A 17,878-nucleotide genomic window follows, 5' to 3' on the forward strand; every position below is an offset into this window, starting at 1 on the left:
CTTCAACTTGCTTGTCCTTACCAATATTACGGCCGTTGATGTCATCATTAAAGAATGCTGCCACCTGGAACAAGCCAAAAGCCGACGCATTGCACATCATTTAGAGCGCCTGCCGAATACTGCAGCAACATCATCGTGTGATATCTTGCCTGGCCAGCACCTGTGATATTGTTACGTGTATCATTCGGCATGAACTCGAGGCGGCCGCTCCAGCTACCCTGGAACCTATGTTCTTCGGCCCGCCTTTGGTTCCTATCACCCTTACCCAAGCCATCGTCTGACAGGAGATTGCCAACATGGGTGCCTATGCAGTTTCGTCGGCTCCTCGCTCCAATGTCCAGCCACATTTTACAACTCCATGTTGACCCACGTCAGACTTTCCTCCATGGTTCCGGAATCCGTCCGCGTGGCGAACTCCTAACGACAAGCCTGTTTGTTTTCATTGTCACTGCGTCGGCCACATCTCCCACCACTGCCGAAGTCTATGGAGTTCTACAGCACAGATTAAGTTTCCTGGTTACATTAATGAACCTGACTGCTATCGCTCGTAAATGCCCAACCCTGACCAAGTTGCCCCTCAAGAACATGTTTCATTTCATTTCTTTAAAAACCCCCAGGGGATGTTGCATAAGGGGTGGGCTTTTGTACAAACAATATTCTTGTCACAACAATCAATGTGATGTCACGTTTGATATGCCATTCACGAAGCTTGATCGGCAGGTGTTAGTGGCAATGGTGAAAGAAAAGCTGCTCTAGTCTTTTTCTGCTCTGGGAAAGAATGAGGCAGAAAATGCTGAGCCCCACTACTTCCGCTTGCCTTCACCCTATTGCTGTTCTCGCTCCCCCCAGCCCCGCCGACCATCCTCCCTGACCTTTCAGACAGTCCACTCCGAGACAGAAAACTCAGAAATGCTGCTCCTAGAGGTGATGCTGTGTTGCTTAAAGCGACCGAAAATCCAGTTTGACGATCCCCTCCAAACAGAACCTCCTGGATGTACAAATCGACGGTGTGCAAGTCACTCCACTCTTTGCCACTGGGGCTTTCTGTCACGAGTGCTTATTTTTGCCAAAAGGTCAAGAAAATTCTGATGCCTGTGACGACTCAAGTCACCCATGTCATTGATGGCGGAACAGCAGCCATTTTTGGAATGTGCACCACTTGTGTTTGCATCACTGATCACCAGACAGTTCTGTTTGCCGTCCTTGCCCAATGCCCGCATGATGTGATCCTGGGCGTCGACTTCCTTACCGTGCACTTCGTCGTGAAATTCCCCTTCTGGACTCCGCTGATCCACCTCTGAGCTGCCTCTGTTCCACCGAGTGTGGCTGCTTGCCACCACAAACGTCGACTTACATCGACTTAGTGTCATCGCCACCACTTCCTGACGGTGACTTATGTTTCGACACCCATCACTGACATCTTCCCCACCCATGGTGTCACAGTACTTCGTACCATTCTGTCTATAGTGGTGAACTGCATCTGCCTTACTGTTGTTAATTTCAGCTTGGCATTGCAAGTGCTGCCAAAAGGCATCTCACTCGCCTTCATTTGGACCTTCGATAGTGACGGAATTAGAAGCTTTCACTGTGGCCGCATCTCCTGGTTCCCAGGCTCATCAGCGGTTTGATTCTTGCCCTGACAGCGCCATGAAGTTGATGACTTTACACCTCAGCATACTGAAGCACTCCACCACGTTCTTCTGCTTTCCAACTTTGACTTGGACATTAGGGGCGAGCCCTTGAGCCGAGCCACAGGTGTGACTCATCGCATAAATACCGGTGATATGTGCTTCCTATTCATCGGTGCCCATATCGGGTGTCCACTCCTGAGCATTAAATTATTAAAAGTGAGGTTGACAAGATACTCAATGAAAACATCATCGAGCCATCTTGCAGTTCCTGAGCAGCACCTGGGGATCACCTGGGTGCTAGACCTGTCGTGTTAGTCAAACAGAAAGATTGCACACAGTGATTCTGTGTGGATTATTGGCATCTCAACAGAATTGCAAAAAAGGAAAAAGGACATGTGCCATGTGCCATACATTAATGATGCTCTTGACTGCCTGCATGGTGCCTGCTATTTCTCCTCCATCGACTTACGCTCCGGGTACTGGAAGATTGCTGTGCATGATGTGGATTGTGAACAGACGGTATTTGTAACATCTGACAGCCTTTACCGATTCAAGGCCATGCTGTTTGGACTTCTCCGGCCACCTTTGAGCGCATGATGGACTCTCTGCTCAGAGGCTTCAAATGGTCCGCATGTTTATGCTACTTGGATAACCTCATCGTTGTTTGACCAACTTTCAAGACTCGTATAGAGCGCCTCTCGGCCACCCTCGGCATTTTTCATTGAGCTGTACTGCACCTGAACTCATTCAAACGTCACTCTGGCTGCTGCCAAGTCCCAGTTCTTGACCATGTTGTAATGGTGTGCAACCTGACCCTGAATATATCTGCGCAGTCAAGAACTTCTGTTCCCCTATCTGCAAAAGATGTCCGAAGCTTTCTATGGCTATCCTGGTACTTTTGCCACTTCATGAAAAATTTTGCGGACATAGCAAGGCCACTTAGTGAGTTTTTGAGGCAAGACGGTCTTTTTCATGGGTCTGCACCTCATCAGCCTGCTCATGACTGCTCCGATACTTGCCCATTTTGACCCAGCTGTGCCTACCGAGGCCCGTATTGATGCAAGCGGCCATGGAGTCAGTGCAGTACTAGCCCGACACCAACGTCACCAGGACCGTGTCATCACCTACGTTAGCTGCCTCCTATCAGCGGCTGAGTGCAATTATTCCACTACAAAGTGCGAGTGTTTGACCCTCATTTGGGTGCTCGGGAAATTCAGATCCTACTTAAACGGATGGCCCTTCTCTGTAGTTGTCCTCCCCCCAAAATCCTTCTTGACGGCTTGGTCGCTGGGCCCTGCGCCTAGAATATTCATATTCATTGTCAACAATTCTCCCGCCTGGACCTGGATGCAGATTGCTTGTCTAGGTGTCCAGTCGACAACCCTGAAAACGCTGACGCGGACACCAAAAACTATTTTTTCTGTGTTATACCTGATTCACATCGGTGAAGAACAAGACATGACCCTTCATTGTGAGAAATCAATTGCCTAGAATAATCGCCTAATGACGCATCCGTCCACGAATTTTTGATTCAGGAAGGTGTTTTATACCATCACAATTTTCAACCTGATGGACCTGACCTCCTTAATTGTCGTGCCTTGACACTTACAGTGGAGTGTCCTCACAGAACTTTCATGATGCGCCCACTGCCGGACACCTTGGCATATCTTGCACCTACAGGCACGTCCGGTACCACTTCTTTTATTTAGCCAGGCCTTGCATGCTCTGCCTGCCGTTACGTGGCCACTTGTGAACCATGCCAGTGTTGCACACACCCCTGCTACTACCTGCTCATCACCTTCAGCCACTCGACACATCCATGGAACCGTTCTTTTTCGTTGGACTAGGTCTGCTTGGCCTTTTTCCCATCATCCACCTTGGGAAACAAATAGATAGCAGCGGCTATGCAATTACCAGAACTCTGCCGACCTGACCTGCTGTGTAACTGATCTCATGCACTTGTTACGTGACGTTATATGGCCTCAAGGTGCCCCAAGACAATTGCTCCCTGACAGTGACCATTATTTTCTCCTTTCTCTCTCAAGTCATTTTCGACATCATGCGTTCCTGTTCGATTGAACAGAAACTGACCACGTACCATCCCCAGACGAATGACCTCATGGAACGCGTGAACCGCACTCTCACATACATGCTTACTATGTATGTTTCGATGAACCACCATGATAGGGAGGGACCTTGCTCTTACCTATGAAACTTCTGCATACAATTCCTCTTGTCATGGTGCAGCTGGATTTTCGCCTTTCTACCTATTGTATGGACAATGCCGATTTTACTTCTCGACACTGTTCCCACCATCTACTGCCTTCACCAGTGAGTACACACGTGATGCCATCGCGCGGGCTGATCACGCCCGTCAGCTTGTCCGCCCTCGGCTTATGGCGTCACAAACAAACCAGAGATGTCGCTGTGATGCTTTGCACTGTGGAGTGACTTTCTCTTCTGGTGCACTTGGGCTTCTCTGGTCCCCTTCCCGCCGTATGGGCCTCTCCGAAAAGCTTCTTTCCCAGTACACAGGACTATACTGTGTGCTGCTCCACGTGACACCTCTTACTCCTTAAGCAAAATAGAAGTGAGGCGTGCAGACAGGACACAAGAGTAGAGAAGTGGACAACACGAACGCCGACTATCAACTGAAGGGGGCACTGAGGCGAAAAAAGAAAGAAGACACAAAACTCATCTGCGCATGCTCAGGAATGGTAACACCACGTGTCAATTGGGTAGACGTGCCGGCATACGTGAGAGAAAACTGTTAAGGTACTTAATCTCTTCCTTATGTAAAGTAATCGAAGGCTGACTCACGCACGCACTTCCACCATTATAGATATGCCATGCCTCTACCATAAGACGCGTATCTTCATTCTTATGCCTGTACAATATCGCGCATTCATCTAACTCTGGCGTGCAGTTACAATCTTGGCAATGTAGCGAAAGATTAGAAGGCGATCCACCGGTTAACGACCTTTTATGTTCCATGAGCCTCTGATTGACACACCGTCCCGTTTGGCCTACGTAGAACTGGCCACAGCTAAGGGGAATTTTGTAAACCACACCCACACGACAGTCAGTAAAACAGTTGTTCTTAATGTGCTTCACTGGACAAATATCTGTTCGTTTTTTGCCTTTTACCCGCTTCTTTTTATTCTGTACGGCAGCGCAAATCTTACCTAGCTTATTGGGAGCAGTGAAAGCAACATTAACATCATATCTACTAGCAACTTCTTTAAGCCTGTGCGACACTGAATGAATATACGGAATAGCCACTACTCTTTTTTTGCTATTACTGCTTTCTGTAATCACGTCCGTCCCTCACGAAACCGACTTCTTTAGGCGCTCAGCCACAGTGGCCACCGCTACACTAGGATACCCTGCTTCTAATAGGCGCCGGACCTGCGCATTAAAACGGGCGCTCATTTTGTGCATGCAGGATCTGGTGAGGGAAGACTTAAGGCACGACATGGCAATTCCGTTTTTTACTAATTTAGAATGCTTGGATTGAAAGTTTAGCAACGGCTTCGAAGATCTTGGGGAGTACTGCCAACAAACATGATTTTGTTCGAAGATCAAGGAAATGTCAAGAAACTGAATTACGCGCCGCTGAGGAAATTCCTTCGTAAACTTTAATCGTCCCCCATAAAGTTTAAATTGCTCACTTACTGAGGTAGCAGCGGAATCGAAATCTTCCCTATTACAGAAAATCAGGTAATCATCAACGTAACGTAATATCTTGATAACACTATCACCTAAGGCTTTCTCTAAGCAGTTGTCAACCTTACTCAGGTAAATGTTGCTAAGAATGGGGGCAACCTTTGAGCCAATACAAATGCCTGATTTCTGCAGAAAAACGCCATCTCTCCACCTAATCAGCGTCGACTTCAAGTACATTGAAAGAACTTCTAGAAAAGCTCCCGTGGAAACACCGCATCTGTCAATAAAAGCCGACTCTTGCACTTGTTCTTTAATGCACTCATTTACGGAATTTAGCAACCCGTCATGCGGCAAGGAATAATACAGGTCTTCGATACCCATACTAAAAGCTGTACAGTCACCAGGATTTTCCTCTCTCAAGATATTACGTTACGTTGATGATTACCTGATTTTCTGTAATAGGGAAGATTTCGATTCCGCTGCTACCTCAGTAAGTGAGCAATTTAAACTTTATGGGGGAGGATTAAAGTTTACGAAGGAATTTCCTCAGTGGCAGGTAATTCAGTTTCTTGACATTTCCTTGATCTTCAAACAAAATCATGTTTGTTGGCAGTACTCCCCAAGATCTTCGAAGCCGTTGCTAAACTTTCAATCCTAGCATTCTAAATTAGTAAAAAACGGAATTGCCATGTCGTGCCTTAAGTCTTCCCTCACCAGATCCTGCATGCACAAAATGAGCGCCAGTTATAATGCGCAGGTCCGGCGCCTATTAGAAGCAGGGCATCCTAGTGTAGCGGTGGCCACTGTGGCTGAGCGCCTAAAGAAGTCGGTTTCGAGAGGGACGGACGTGATTACAGAAAGCAGTAATAGCAAAAAAAGAGTAGTGGCTATTCCGTATATTCATTCAGTGTCGCACAGGCTTAAAAAAGTTGCTAGTAGATATGATGTTAATGTTGCTTTCACTGCTCCCAATAAGCTAGGTAAGATTTGCGCTGCCGTACAGAATAAAAAGGAGCGGGTAAAAGGCAAAAAAAACAAACAGATATTTGTCCAGTGAAGCACAAAAAGAACAACTGTTTTACTGACTGTCGTGTGGGTGTGGTTTATAAAATTCCCTTTAGCTGTGGCCAGTTCTACGTAGGACAAACGGGACGGTGTATCAGTCAGAGGCTCATGGAACATAAAAGGTCGTTAACCGGTGGATCGCCTTCTAATCTTTCGCTACATTGCCGAGATTGTAACTGCACGCCAGAGTTAGATGAATTCGCGATATTGTACAGGCATAAGAATGAATATACGCGTCTTATGGTAGAGGCATGGCATATCTATAATGGTGGAAGTGCGTGCGTGAGTCAGCCTTCGATTACTTTACATGAGGAAGAAATTAAGTACTTACCTTAACAGTTTTCTCTCACATAGGCCGGCACGTGTACCCGATTGACACGTGGTGTTACCATTCCTGAGCCTGCGCAGATGAGTTTTGTGTCTTCTTTCTTTTTTCGCCTCAGTGCCCCCTTCAGTTGATAGTCGGCGTTCGTGTTGTCCACTTCTCTACTCTTGGGTCCTGTCTGCACGCCTCACTTCTATTTTGCATAATGAATCCTTACCAACTAGCTCGGCTTTCTGTCGTTCTAACCTCTTACTCACGAGATTGCCCCTGTCATTTCCAGCCTTCTGTCCAATGACGTCGTTCACGCATCAAGGCTCAAAATGCCACTGTGGTACCGACGACTCCCTTTAGCGCTCCGGAACGGTGCTTCTGCTGCCGAGGGTAATGCTATGGAACACATATTTCTTTGACCAAGAACCTAAAAACTGAAAGGACCCTTCAGGATGCCTAGCAAGGTTAAGCCTCAGACTCGAAGAATTTGACATCACTGTGATTTACAAATTCGGACGAAAACACTGATGTTGACTGTCTAATGTGTCCCAATTGACCCGCCGCCACAAGACGACTAAGATGAGGAGATCTTTCTAGAAACAATAAGCACAGATGCCTTCGCTGAGCAGCAGCATGCGGATCTGGAACTAAGAAGCCTTGATGGTTACTTGGAAGGCAAGACTGACTTTGTCCCGAGGGTGTTTAGGTGCTGATTGTCTTAGTTTTCCTTGCAAAATGGCCTCCTGGCCGGGGTGGATGGTGACCACTCGATGTGTGCCCCAGCATACAGAGACTGCTCCATTGTTGGAAGAGCCCAAGGAAGGTTAACACGTGAAATTATAGAAGCAGAAATGATTGATAGGCTGGAGCATAACTGTGTGTCTAAACCATCAATTGCCTTTTCCTGCAAAGAGTTATCTTACCTGTGCAATGGTGTGTAAGGAATTTTTGCAAACAGCGCATCTATGATGATGTACGCGAAAAAGTTGTATATATGTATGGGTCCCTTGCTCAAAATAAAGATTGTTGCAAGTTAGCGCCTGTGTGTATCACGTCTTCCTTTTGTCCTTGTCTTTTTCGTGCTCTATAAGCCTCACCATAACTTGGATATATCTTTCAAAGCACTGTGTTCTTTGGTAGAGCCAGGATTGCAGAGAACTTCCTCTGAAATTTCCTTTCAATTTGCTGCTTGACGTTCATAATGTGTTGTTCAATTATTTTGCATCATTTTTTTTCTGCAACTTTTCCTCACCTTCTGAACTGTATGTTAAATGCTTTTTGCATTTGAAATCTTGTTTTCTGCTACCACAGCATCAGGTAACTGGCAGCCAATGCTGTGTCGAACAATGTGCCCTGTCAATTTCGTTGTAGCTGGATTCAACTGTCGACGAGTAATGTATAAAAGTCGACGCACTTGACCCATTGATCAGATTTCGCCAGTCGCTGACTGTGTTCACCGCTATTATTGTGCTTTGAGTATAACTTGCTTTTGTGGGCACAGCTTCGGCCAATTAAATGTTAATTAAGCTATTGACAATTTTGCTGCTGTGTTTTTACACCATCACTATTAGGTGACAGTATTACGTAATTATTTCATTTACTGTGACTATTGCTGTTGAAGTTAGTGTTGCACCAAATTATGTAACACAATCCTATTTCTTGTCGTGATGTGGTGCACGCATAATTGGTTGCAAATGTAGGCAGGAGACAAACTACATTATGTGGTCTTTTTTGTTCACCTTACTATATTGTTTTCATATGGTTGTTTTTGTTATAGTAATGTGCCATCTGTATCATCATTACCATTTCGTGTTTCTCCCTACTCTGATGTCCATATCTGGGTGTTGAGGTACCACAATCAAAGGCATGCCATGAGGTAAGATGTGTTATAAAAGCGTATTTTTGCTTTTGAGGAGTGTAGCCTTATTTTTTTTAAGGACTCCACAAAGTTTGCTCCTGTAGTGCGCTATTGTGTAATATTCTTTGCGCTTACACTATACAAAGAAATGCATGTAGGTGTAATTCAGAAATTTCTTTTGACACACACAAAAACACTCCCGTCGTAAGAGATCGGCATCTCTGGGCACATTTCCTTGCAAGCTCCTTTTTGCGCTCCTTTTTTGGTAGCATAGTGCTGACGGTTGCACAGATGCGAAAGAAGTATCACCTCTCAAAGCACCAGCATTTCACAGCTGGCCATTATTTTTCCTTTGCTGTCCCATTGTCCATTGTGCTTTCACTGGTAGAGCTGTAGCTGCTCTACCTTGTCTTGTGGCTCATTTCTTTTTGTGCTGCACATCTGAAGGTCTGTGTTGCAGCTGCTGCGTGCATACATCTTCCTTTTTATGCTATTTTTATTTTGTTCGCAGCTGTTGATTGAAATAAACATTAGGCAAGCTGTGTAGTGTGCATCACACATTCCTTTCACCGGTAGAGTTCTGCACTTTCCTTGTGTACTGAAAGGAAGGCTGTGCACCCCACAGTGATAAAAACATTTCCCACATCTCGAATGAGTATCGAGTGGCAGGGCTGTCTGTCATGCACACAGGTTTTGCGCCCTCTGACCTCCATGGGATGGATGGCTTGGGGTACAGCTTCATCACCTGCATGCAATGTGAGTGAGAAAGTGGGCAGCCAGGCGGGCTCGTATTCCTGCAGGACAAAAGGGCATCAAGTGCTGCTCCTGAAAACACATCGGAAGTGTTGCATTTTGTTGCCCGAGGAGTCGTGCACCAAGCCTTCCCAACTCTGTCTACCCACTGACTTGACTTGACCCCCCACTGTTTCATAGGGGAGGCACATTTCATATTAGAGCAAGACATGGGACACATGGTTATAAAACAGGCACGCATGTTCGCATTCCAATGTGTTTGATGTTGTACTTGACGTTTGAGGCAGAAAATCACTGCCAGGTGTAACGTTTTCTAGGTTTGTCCGGTTTTACCGTTTCGCCTTTCTCTCTGGTTGTCACGGCTGGCATTTATGATGAGATAGTGGTGATGTACAACTTATGCTGCTGCATCCTTTTTCACTTCATGTCTTGCTTTATTGTTTATGGTCTTTGTGTAATGCCATAGAAATACCCCTGAATTTAAATGCTTAACATGCTGCTTGTATTGTGTAGGCCATCTCACAATACTTTTTTGTTTACTCTGAATTTATTTATATAGTTTTGATAATGTGGGTGTTTGTGAACGAGAGTGAAATTATTTCGGGGAACTTTTATTTGCTACTAGGCTAACTGAGAACATTTAATTTGATTTTAGGACAGGCATTTTGTTTGGAGCACTTATTTGCAGATTTCAGTGCGTGCACGCTAGCTTGAATCACTGCTTTCCAATAAACATCTTTCTCTTGAAGATGATCGGAAGAAAAATGAGATGAGTGATTGCAGATAAAAGGATTGAAGCCAAGAAATGATGCTGTGCTTATAAGTTGGAGAGACCTTTTTCTTTGCACAATTCCATGCGTCTCACTAGCAGCGCCATGGAGCTTGGCCCAAACCACAGGAATAGTTCTTTTATTTATTTGGAATTGTGGGTGCAAAGAGTGAGTTGGTTGGAGTAGTGTGTGTATGGCATATTTTAAACTCAAGCAGGCATGCCGAGTTCTGATATATTATTTGGGTGGAATGCTTGCTTGATGTGTACAGAATTTATGGGTGATGCAATATTTCTGGAAAAAAGAAAATGGATAGTGTATAGGAAACTTCCTAAAAGTTGTGGCTTTTGAGTGGTCATATTATTTATGGGCCGCATTGGGAAGCCTTTTTTTTGTTATGGAGGATGGTGCATCATTCCCTTCCTACTGATGTTGTTTCTGGCAGAGCATTTGGGAAGCAAAAAATGCAGGGGGCAAGCATGTGAGTCGGCGTGGGTGGTCCTGTGCATAGCCATTGCGCCAAGTGGTGTCAACTACAAAGAAGGAGCACATGTACACAGGAAAAAAAAAGCACTGCTTTTGGTTGAGCAATCCATGATGCCCACAAACCGAAGAATGGTTTACGCTTGTAGTACGTGGCACACGCTGGTTTCTGGAAGTAGCACTTTTGTTCCCTTTGTGCTCTTTCTTGCATTTATTTGTAAACTATCTCAGTGCATAGCGCTGGACATGTCGACACTGCAACAAATAGTACAAAAGATAGGACAAGCGCCCTCGTGTCCTGCCTGCCTTGTAGCCCATTCTGCAGAGCATTGTGCCGAGCTCATAATGCTCTCTTTTCCCACCAGGTGGCCTGTGCCCTCTGTGAGATAGTAATCCGCGGTGCATCGGTGCACCTAGAGGACCATGGGCAGCTACGCGAGTTTTGCAGCACCGAGTGCCTAGACAAGTACCGCTTGAGAGACCCCACAGCCATGGCCACTGCAGACCGGTCCAGCAAGCTCAAGCCTCATGGAGGAAGCCAGATTCAGTACCAGTATGAAAGCTCTGGTGAGTGCTGCTTGCATGCTGTACAAGGGTGCAGAGAGCCTTAGTTCCTCTGCAAACTTGTTGTTTGTGGATTACAAGGATTATGAGAGGCCTATACGTGACAGGCCAGGTTGATGGTAGGACCTAGTTGCACAGGTCTCAATTAGACAGATAGCTATTATTTCAGTAGCCAAGTGTATTCTACGTTGCTGCCAGTCATACATTTTTGGCAGTGGCATAACTTTGAATGCATTGCCTTTTTAAATGTTTCTTTCAACAAGAAGACTTATGGAATGTGACGATGTCTCGGTAAGGCATTGTGATTAGACGAAGCGCCACAAGATGTCATTACCAATATCCAGTAACCTTATATTACGCAAATTCCATTGCAAATACCGGACCCACTAAAACTCTCTATTACTGGCCACAATGATTACGTTGTACTGTGTGCCCAACATGGGTGCCTATTGAAAACCTCTGGGTCAAAAACTTCCATAAAGTCATCTATTTTCATTTTGATAATTGGGATAAAAGAGCTTTTTAAAGGGAGAGTCTCCTGCAGAACAGCTGCCACTCTGTAAACCATCCTTGAGACCGACGCAGAGTGCAGGCCCAAATGCACACAAATTGCGGGCAGTGCACTGTAGGTGGCCTTGAATAAGTTTGCACTTCTGTGGTGTCCCTAGGCAGCTGTGCCCACAAGAATGTCTCTGCACTTGAGACATCCTTGTGTGCGCACTCGACCACTTCTCTCCAGTGATTTTACAATGACTTGTACTGTGTATTTACCAGAGTGTAATGCACCCCCAAATCTAGTGTGCATCTGAAGCTGATGCACACCCTCTTTTCGCGAGCTTGAAGTAAAAAAAAATTATAGTGCACCTGAATGTAACACGCACCCAATTTATAAAATAAAAAATATAGCATGTCCTCCGTATCGCAATCAGCAAAAAATGAGACATGCAGTATTTACCTTTGCAGAAGGGAAAAATATTTTTTTAATGAGCAATCATCATGAAAGGGGTGCATTGTCATTGCCGTTTGCGCATCGTTGCTCACGTATATCAAGCATACAGGGGTGGTAACCTCGAGTGATCACTTTTGGAGATACTACTATCACTTTTGCGAGACTTTGTATTGGGCTTGTCAAATCTGTGTCCAACAGCGTTTTTGGCACTGTGCATAGATAGCGAGCTTGGCACAGTGCCATAAACGGTGGTAGCTGTGTATGCTGATGCATCTGGTGCCGAATCGTGCAAAATCAAATGAACCTGCAGCAACTTTAGAAAAAAAACGTACTCTGCCACCCATCTCCTGACGGCGATGCGTTTGACCGCTCTGACGTAGCCTCTTGTGGGAGACACTTTCACAACTTGCCCATCTAGCGTGGGGCTTCCACCTTCAGCAATGTCACACATTATGAGCCTGGCAGCTTTATCTTTGTTTTTGTTTGTTTTGTTTGTGACGAGCGTTTCTCGAGCATGTCCTCGCATGGAGGCTTGTTTGTCTTTCTCCATGTGCAATATGTTTGTTTATTAGGTTATTGCAAATGGCATTGGCGTATCTACAATGAGCAATACTGTTGATGTTCAGGCACCCATTTTTACAAGACACTTGCAGGACTTAAAACATGATGATAACATCTGGTCTGGCTGCTTAAAATCGAACGACAAGCTGAAAGAGCCCGAATGATCACTGGCTGTTGCCAATGTACAATTGGCTGTTCGTTCGTCACTGAGAAAGTCGAGCGAGTGCAGTAATTGGTGAACGTGATTCGTACTGCTAACAAGCGGGCACTTTCGATTCCAGACTACCTCGATCCAGATAGAACTCAGGGCTGCTACACAGTTCTTTTCAATCGCAGATTTGACTTTTACTGTTCTTGTCCCAAATGTGATCTAAACGCTTGATTTGGCTGTACCTCAGTTGCTAATGATAGTTGAGAAGCCGTGAAAGCTTGTGTTTTAGAGGCTGAACGTTCGCACTACAGTCGAACCCAACTACATATATCAAACCCATTTACATAGAATTATTCCATATATCGAACAATCTATGGACGCGATATAGTTAGAATGAGTATATATAGCAAAAATTACGCTTACTAGTCCAAAAATAGCAGCGACTCCCGATATGTAGAACGTCAAGTGGCGGGAAAGTGCCCCCAGAAGTTTGCTTTCTCTCGTGGTGGTGGGGAAACCTGGCAGCGCGGCTACATCAAACCGCTCTCCCTACCGTGACCACACTGCCTCGGACGAGCGGTCGACACCCCCCTGCAAAAAATGGTCCTGGCCTGCCCGCAGCGCTTGCTCAGATAGCGAATCAGAAGCTCTTGTGCCCTTGTCATGCAAGATGATGAAAGTGCGAGTTATCTCGCTGCTTTTCTGGTTCATTGTGTGTGCGCCTTGTGGGCCTTCTCCCGCAGTGTTGCCGTGATGGAGCAGCAGAATTCGCCTTTTGTCGTGAAGCTCAAAATCCTAAATCAAGTCGAACACGGTGTGAAGTCGGATGTCCCCACAGCATGCAAGATTCCGAGGAGCACTCTCAGCACGATCTTGAATAAGGGGGAGATTAGGGCTGAAGCGGCCTAACTAGCAACTTGATGCTCGTGGCGCTTGATGCAGACGCACGGCCATGTACGAGTGGTTCATCCGAAATTGCTTCAGCCGTACCGGCTTCCGTGTGCTCGGTGATGACTGTAAATTCTGATGAATGCGACGAAGCCGTTGCCGGTGTTGCCGAAGTTTGGAGCGAGCTGTCAGAATTTCCGGAAGCTGTTGATGAATGAATGGTGGACGAGTTTGTGAGTGCAAATGATGGTGTCGCGACCATGGGAGAGCCCGAAAACGAAGACTACATTGCCGACATTGTACCAAATACAAGTGAAAGTAGGCACAATGAAGAAAGCAACGACGGTCCTTTGTCCACATCCTTTGAAGTGATTGGTGGACTCGCACTAGTTCGGTGCTTCTGTGCAAATGTGGAATGTTGCAGCCTCAGCTGCTCATACTCCTTAGACATTGTGGAGAAGTGCGTGCGTCGCAGGCAGCAAAATTGCCCAAGCAGAAGAAAATACAGTAAAACCTCGTTAAACCGTACCCGCTTAAACAGTAGTTTCGTTTTAAAAGTGGTAAAGTCAAATCCCCGACTCAGTGGCCATTTAACATAATGTGTTTTGTATCCGCATAAACCGTACCAGGTTATTGCGTACGTATCGGTTAACTTTTCGTCATGCAAACATGGCAGTGCGTCATCTCCATCGGGCGGCCCGGCAGAACAAGAAGCCTCAGAGATCAGCACAACAGCCTCCAAGCACTCTGTGCATTTGCGCGTGAAGCCACATTAACATCAAGATCATTTTGTGGCTGTGCCAGAGAGTGTTGTCAGTTGGTTCTTTGTTCTATGGCGTTGTGGTGTTGTGCAAGCGAGAACTCGTGTCATGCCGAAACTCGGATAAAAAAGACACCGGGTGCTTAGCATAGAAGAAAAATTGGACATTGTTCGTGCTGTCGAATGTGAAATGAAAAGTCGGCACTGGCACGCGACATGGGCCTACTGTTGACTACAGTGTGTGGCATTTGGAATGCGAAGAAGTTGTTCAGCAGCCCTGCTGCGACTGCGAAGAGATGTCGGCTAGAAGGTCCGACTTTTTGCCATCGTTGCCTCTGTTGTTGCCGAAGTGTCGCCTAGCGACAGTGATAAGGACGACACGGATAGCGACAGCACGAGCGATTCAGGCCTGACAGTGGCAGAAGCTGCGTGTTACGTCAGCCTCATAAATGCAATCGTCACGATGAGAACTGCACCCCGTAATGAAAAGGCGCCCCGTGACTTGTGCAATGCTACCGCGCCTTGCACGGAGAATATGCAACGCTGACAAGGAATCTACCATGCGAGTGTTTGCCGAGAAGAGGGGGCTGGCTGAAAAGCTGGCTCACAGCTTCAGCAAGTTTGAGGCCACTGTCGTCGCTGCTAGGCCTCTGCGGCATCAAATGGAAATAACACGTTTGTTGCGCGAAGTAAATAAATACTGCATGTTTTTTCCCCTGTCATCGCACTCTCTCAGAGTTCCGTTTTTGACGGGTAAGTGGGCGAACTCATACTACTTCGGTTAAGCAGTATTACCGTTTAGTACATACTTTTTCCGAGCTCTGGCCAACTACGGTTTAACGAGGTTTCACTGTACAGGACTATTTCATGCGAAATTAAGCTAGTTTCATCAATAAAGTGATATTATTAATGGTATGTGCTTTTATGACATCCAATTCTTTAGCAGGCTTATATCGAACTGATAGGCGCTTTTTGCGAGTTCGATATAGCTGGGTTCAACTGTAGTTGTGGTTGACTCACCGTGCCTGCTTGTATGAATGGTGCAAATAATTTGGGCGCAGGTAGTGTTAATGATACCGCGTAGAGCGGTGTAAGTTTGTTTGCTTATCACTCATAATTTTCATGGTATAGAAAAAAGGAATTTCACCTTCTTATCTAAAACAAATGCATGCTTCTGTCTTGATATGTAAATCGACGACATGATCATTTAAGAAACTTTTGTTTTTTCACGTTACAGCTGGGTTAGCTCAAGAAAATCAATTACTGGAACAAAAATCTGCCGACTGCGCATGGACGATGAACTCATCGTGCGCATCGAGTAGCCATTGCAATGTACAGAATAAATAAATTTTAGCCTTATGTAGGATGCAGTTACTATGCCACAACAACATGAATACAGACCAAAGCTATTTAGCAGCTGCACATAAGACTAATAATAATAATAATAATAATAAAAAAAGCACTGTGATTGTTCTGCACCAAATGATTTCATGCAGGTGCTTACTAGGAATGGGCACCTCTTTTGTGTATCACGGCAGAGTACTGTATTTACTCGCATAATGATCGCACTTTTTGGTAAAAAAAATTTATGCAAATCCAGGGGTGCGATCATTATGCGGGTTAAATTATCTGTGAAAAGAAAAAAAAATTTTTTTCATTCCACATTGCTGCGGGATGACAACAGGTCAACAAATAGGTGGCTGCCGCTGTATGTAGTGTGGGACACCAAAACAATAATGATGGCCGGCGGAGCAAGCCAAACGCCCCGAATGCGATTTTTTTTCTTCTCGTGAGTACATTACGTGCATTGAGACAGTTTCTTCCTTATCAGTAATGAATAATGTCCTTAATATCGGCAAGTTTGCAGCAATAACATAGCCATGTCCACTTTGAGGGGACAGAAACAGGTGGGCGCGCATAGCTGCCAGTGACATAAAAACACATGGCGGGCATGCTGCGGAAACTGCGGCATTTGTCTTCACTACTATCCTAATACAGCGCGTTTCAGCTAAGGGTGGGCAACTATTATTTTTATTATTATTTATTATTTAATAATACTGTCAGCCCATGAAGGGCTATTACAGGAGTGGAAAATACAAACACATACAAGGATACAGTATGACAACCAAAAGCAAGTAAATGAACAACTGCAGACATGTCAGCAGGGACGCGAATCAGTTTAGATTCTATGCACCTTACAAAGTTCCCCCCCAAAATAAGAAACAAAATGAACAGATACACCTTTGGCAAAGTTATGATATACATATTAGTTGGCGGAGAAAAATAATAAAGTGTACACATTGCAAAAATTTCTCAACGCATGAGGCCAACATGACAGAGTCGGGGAGTGCATTCTTTTCCGTAATACCTCTCGGGACAAAGCTGTACTTAAAACAGTCATTTCTGACTTGAGGGGGTGTGATGTACTGGCTATGACGATGTCTTGAAATTTCATTTGTCGAGATTTTGAAGAACTTGTGTTTGTCGACAAGCAAGTGACCATTAATGATAAGGTAAATTAGTTTCAGTCATTCATACCTGGTACGCAAATCTAGCGGAGGTAAGTTGGCAAGCTTACAAAGTTCAGTGGGGGATTTGCAGTAGCGATACTTATTAAATATGAACCTTGATGCTAACCTCTGGATTCCATCAATCTTTTGTTGGTTGGATTTAGTGTAGGGATCCCATACAGTTTTAGCATACTCCAAGAGAGCACGTATTAAGGATTTATAGGCTAAAATTTTTACCTCAGGTGTCGACGCACTTATGTTCTGTTTTAGGCTCCAGAGCGCTTTGCTGGCCTTACCACATACAGCATCAATGTGTTGATTCCATCTGAGGTCAGAAGTGAACGTTATTCCTAGATACTTATGTTTATTGACTCTGCTAATAGTTATACTATTTATATTGTAAGGGTAATGCAAAATTTTTTTCTTTCTCGATATGGACGTAACAACAGACTTAGCTGCGTTTAGTTCCATCTGCCAGTCGTCACACCATTTTTTTATTTGCAGACTAGACTGTGAATTGGCCTGATCATTACTATCTCGAATTTTATTATAGATCACACAATCATCAGCAAACAGTCTGACAGGGACACTAATATTACTGGGCAAGTCATTTATAAAGATAGAAATAAAACAGGACCTAGGACACTTCCTTGCGGGACTGGCGACACAACATGGTAAGGGTGTGATGTGCACCCCCCGAAATCAACGTATTGTTCTCTAGAAGAAAGGTAAGATGAAAACCACTGAGTGATTGCGGGGCTCTGAAATACAGAATTAATTTTTATGATTAACTTCGGATGGGACACTTTGTCGAATGCTTTCGCAAAGTCGAGGAAGATTATGTCTGTTTGACCACGGGAGTTTAACGTTTCAGAGAGGTCATGTACAATTTCAATGAGTTGGGTGATTGTTGAGAGCTGTTTTTGGAAACCATGCTGTCCATTAAAAAACAA

At 45.0% G+C, this 17,878-nt stretch overlaps 1 protein-coding gene across 18 annotated transcripts in view; it reads left to right on the top strand.

Moving 5' to 3' along the window:
• Scm (Polycomb protein Scm) overlaps window positions 1-17,878 on the top strand; it is a 426,899-nt gene that overhangs the window by 97,781 nt on the left and 311,240 nt on the right. For 16 of the 18 annotated variants that reach the window (XM_070538219.1, XM_070538231.1, XM_070538222.1 and 13 more), the window contains one exon: window positions 10,908-11,109. In XM_070538219.1, the coding sequence (XP_070394320.1) occupies window positions 10,908-11,109 (202 nt within the window). Of the gene's footprint in view, window positions 1-9,109; window positions 9,293-9,405; window positions 9,523-10,907; window positions 11,110-17,878 lie in introns of those variants that run through there. The other 2 variants (XM_070538225.1, XM_070538227.1) reach the window with 2 other exon arrangements.

Source organism: Dermacentor albipictus, chromosome 5, assembly GCF_038994185.2.
Source record: "Dermacentor albipictus isolate Rhodes 1998 colony chromosome 5, USDA_Dalb.pri_finalv2, whole genome shotgun sequence".
In the NCBI taxonomy this organism is placed as follows: Eukaryota; Metazoa; Arthropoda; class Arachnida; order Ixodida; family Ixodidae; genus Dermacentor; species Dermacentor albipictus.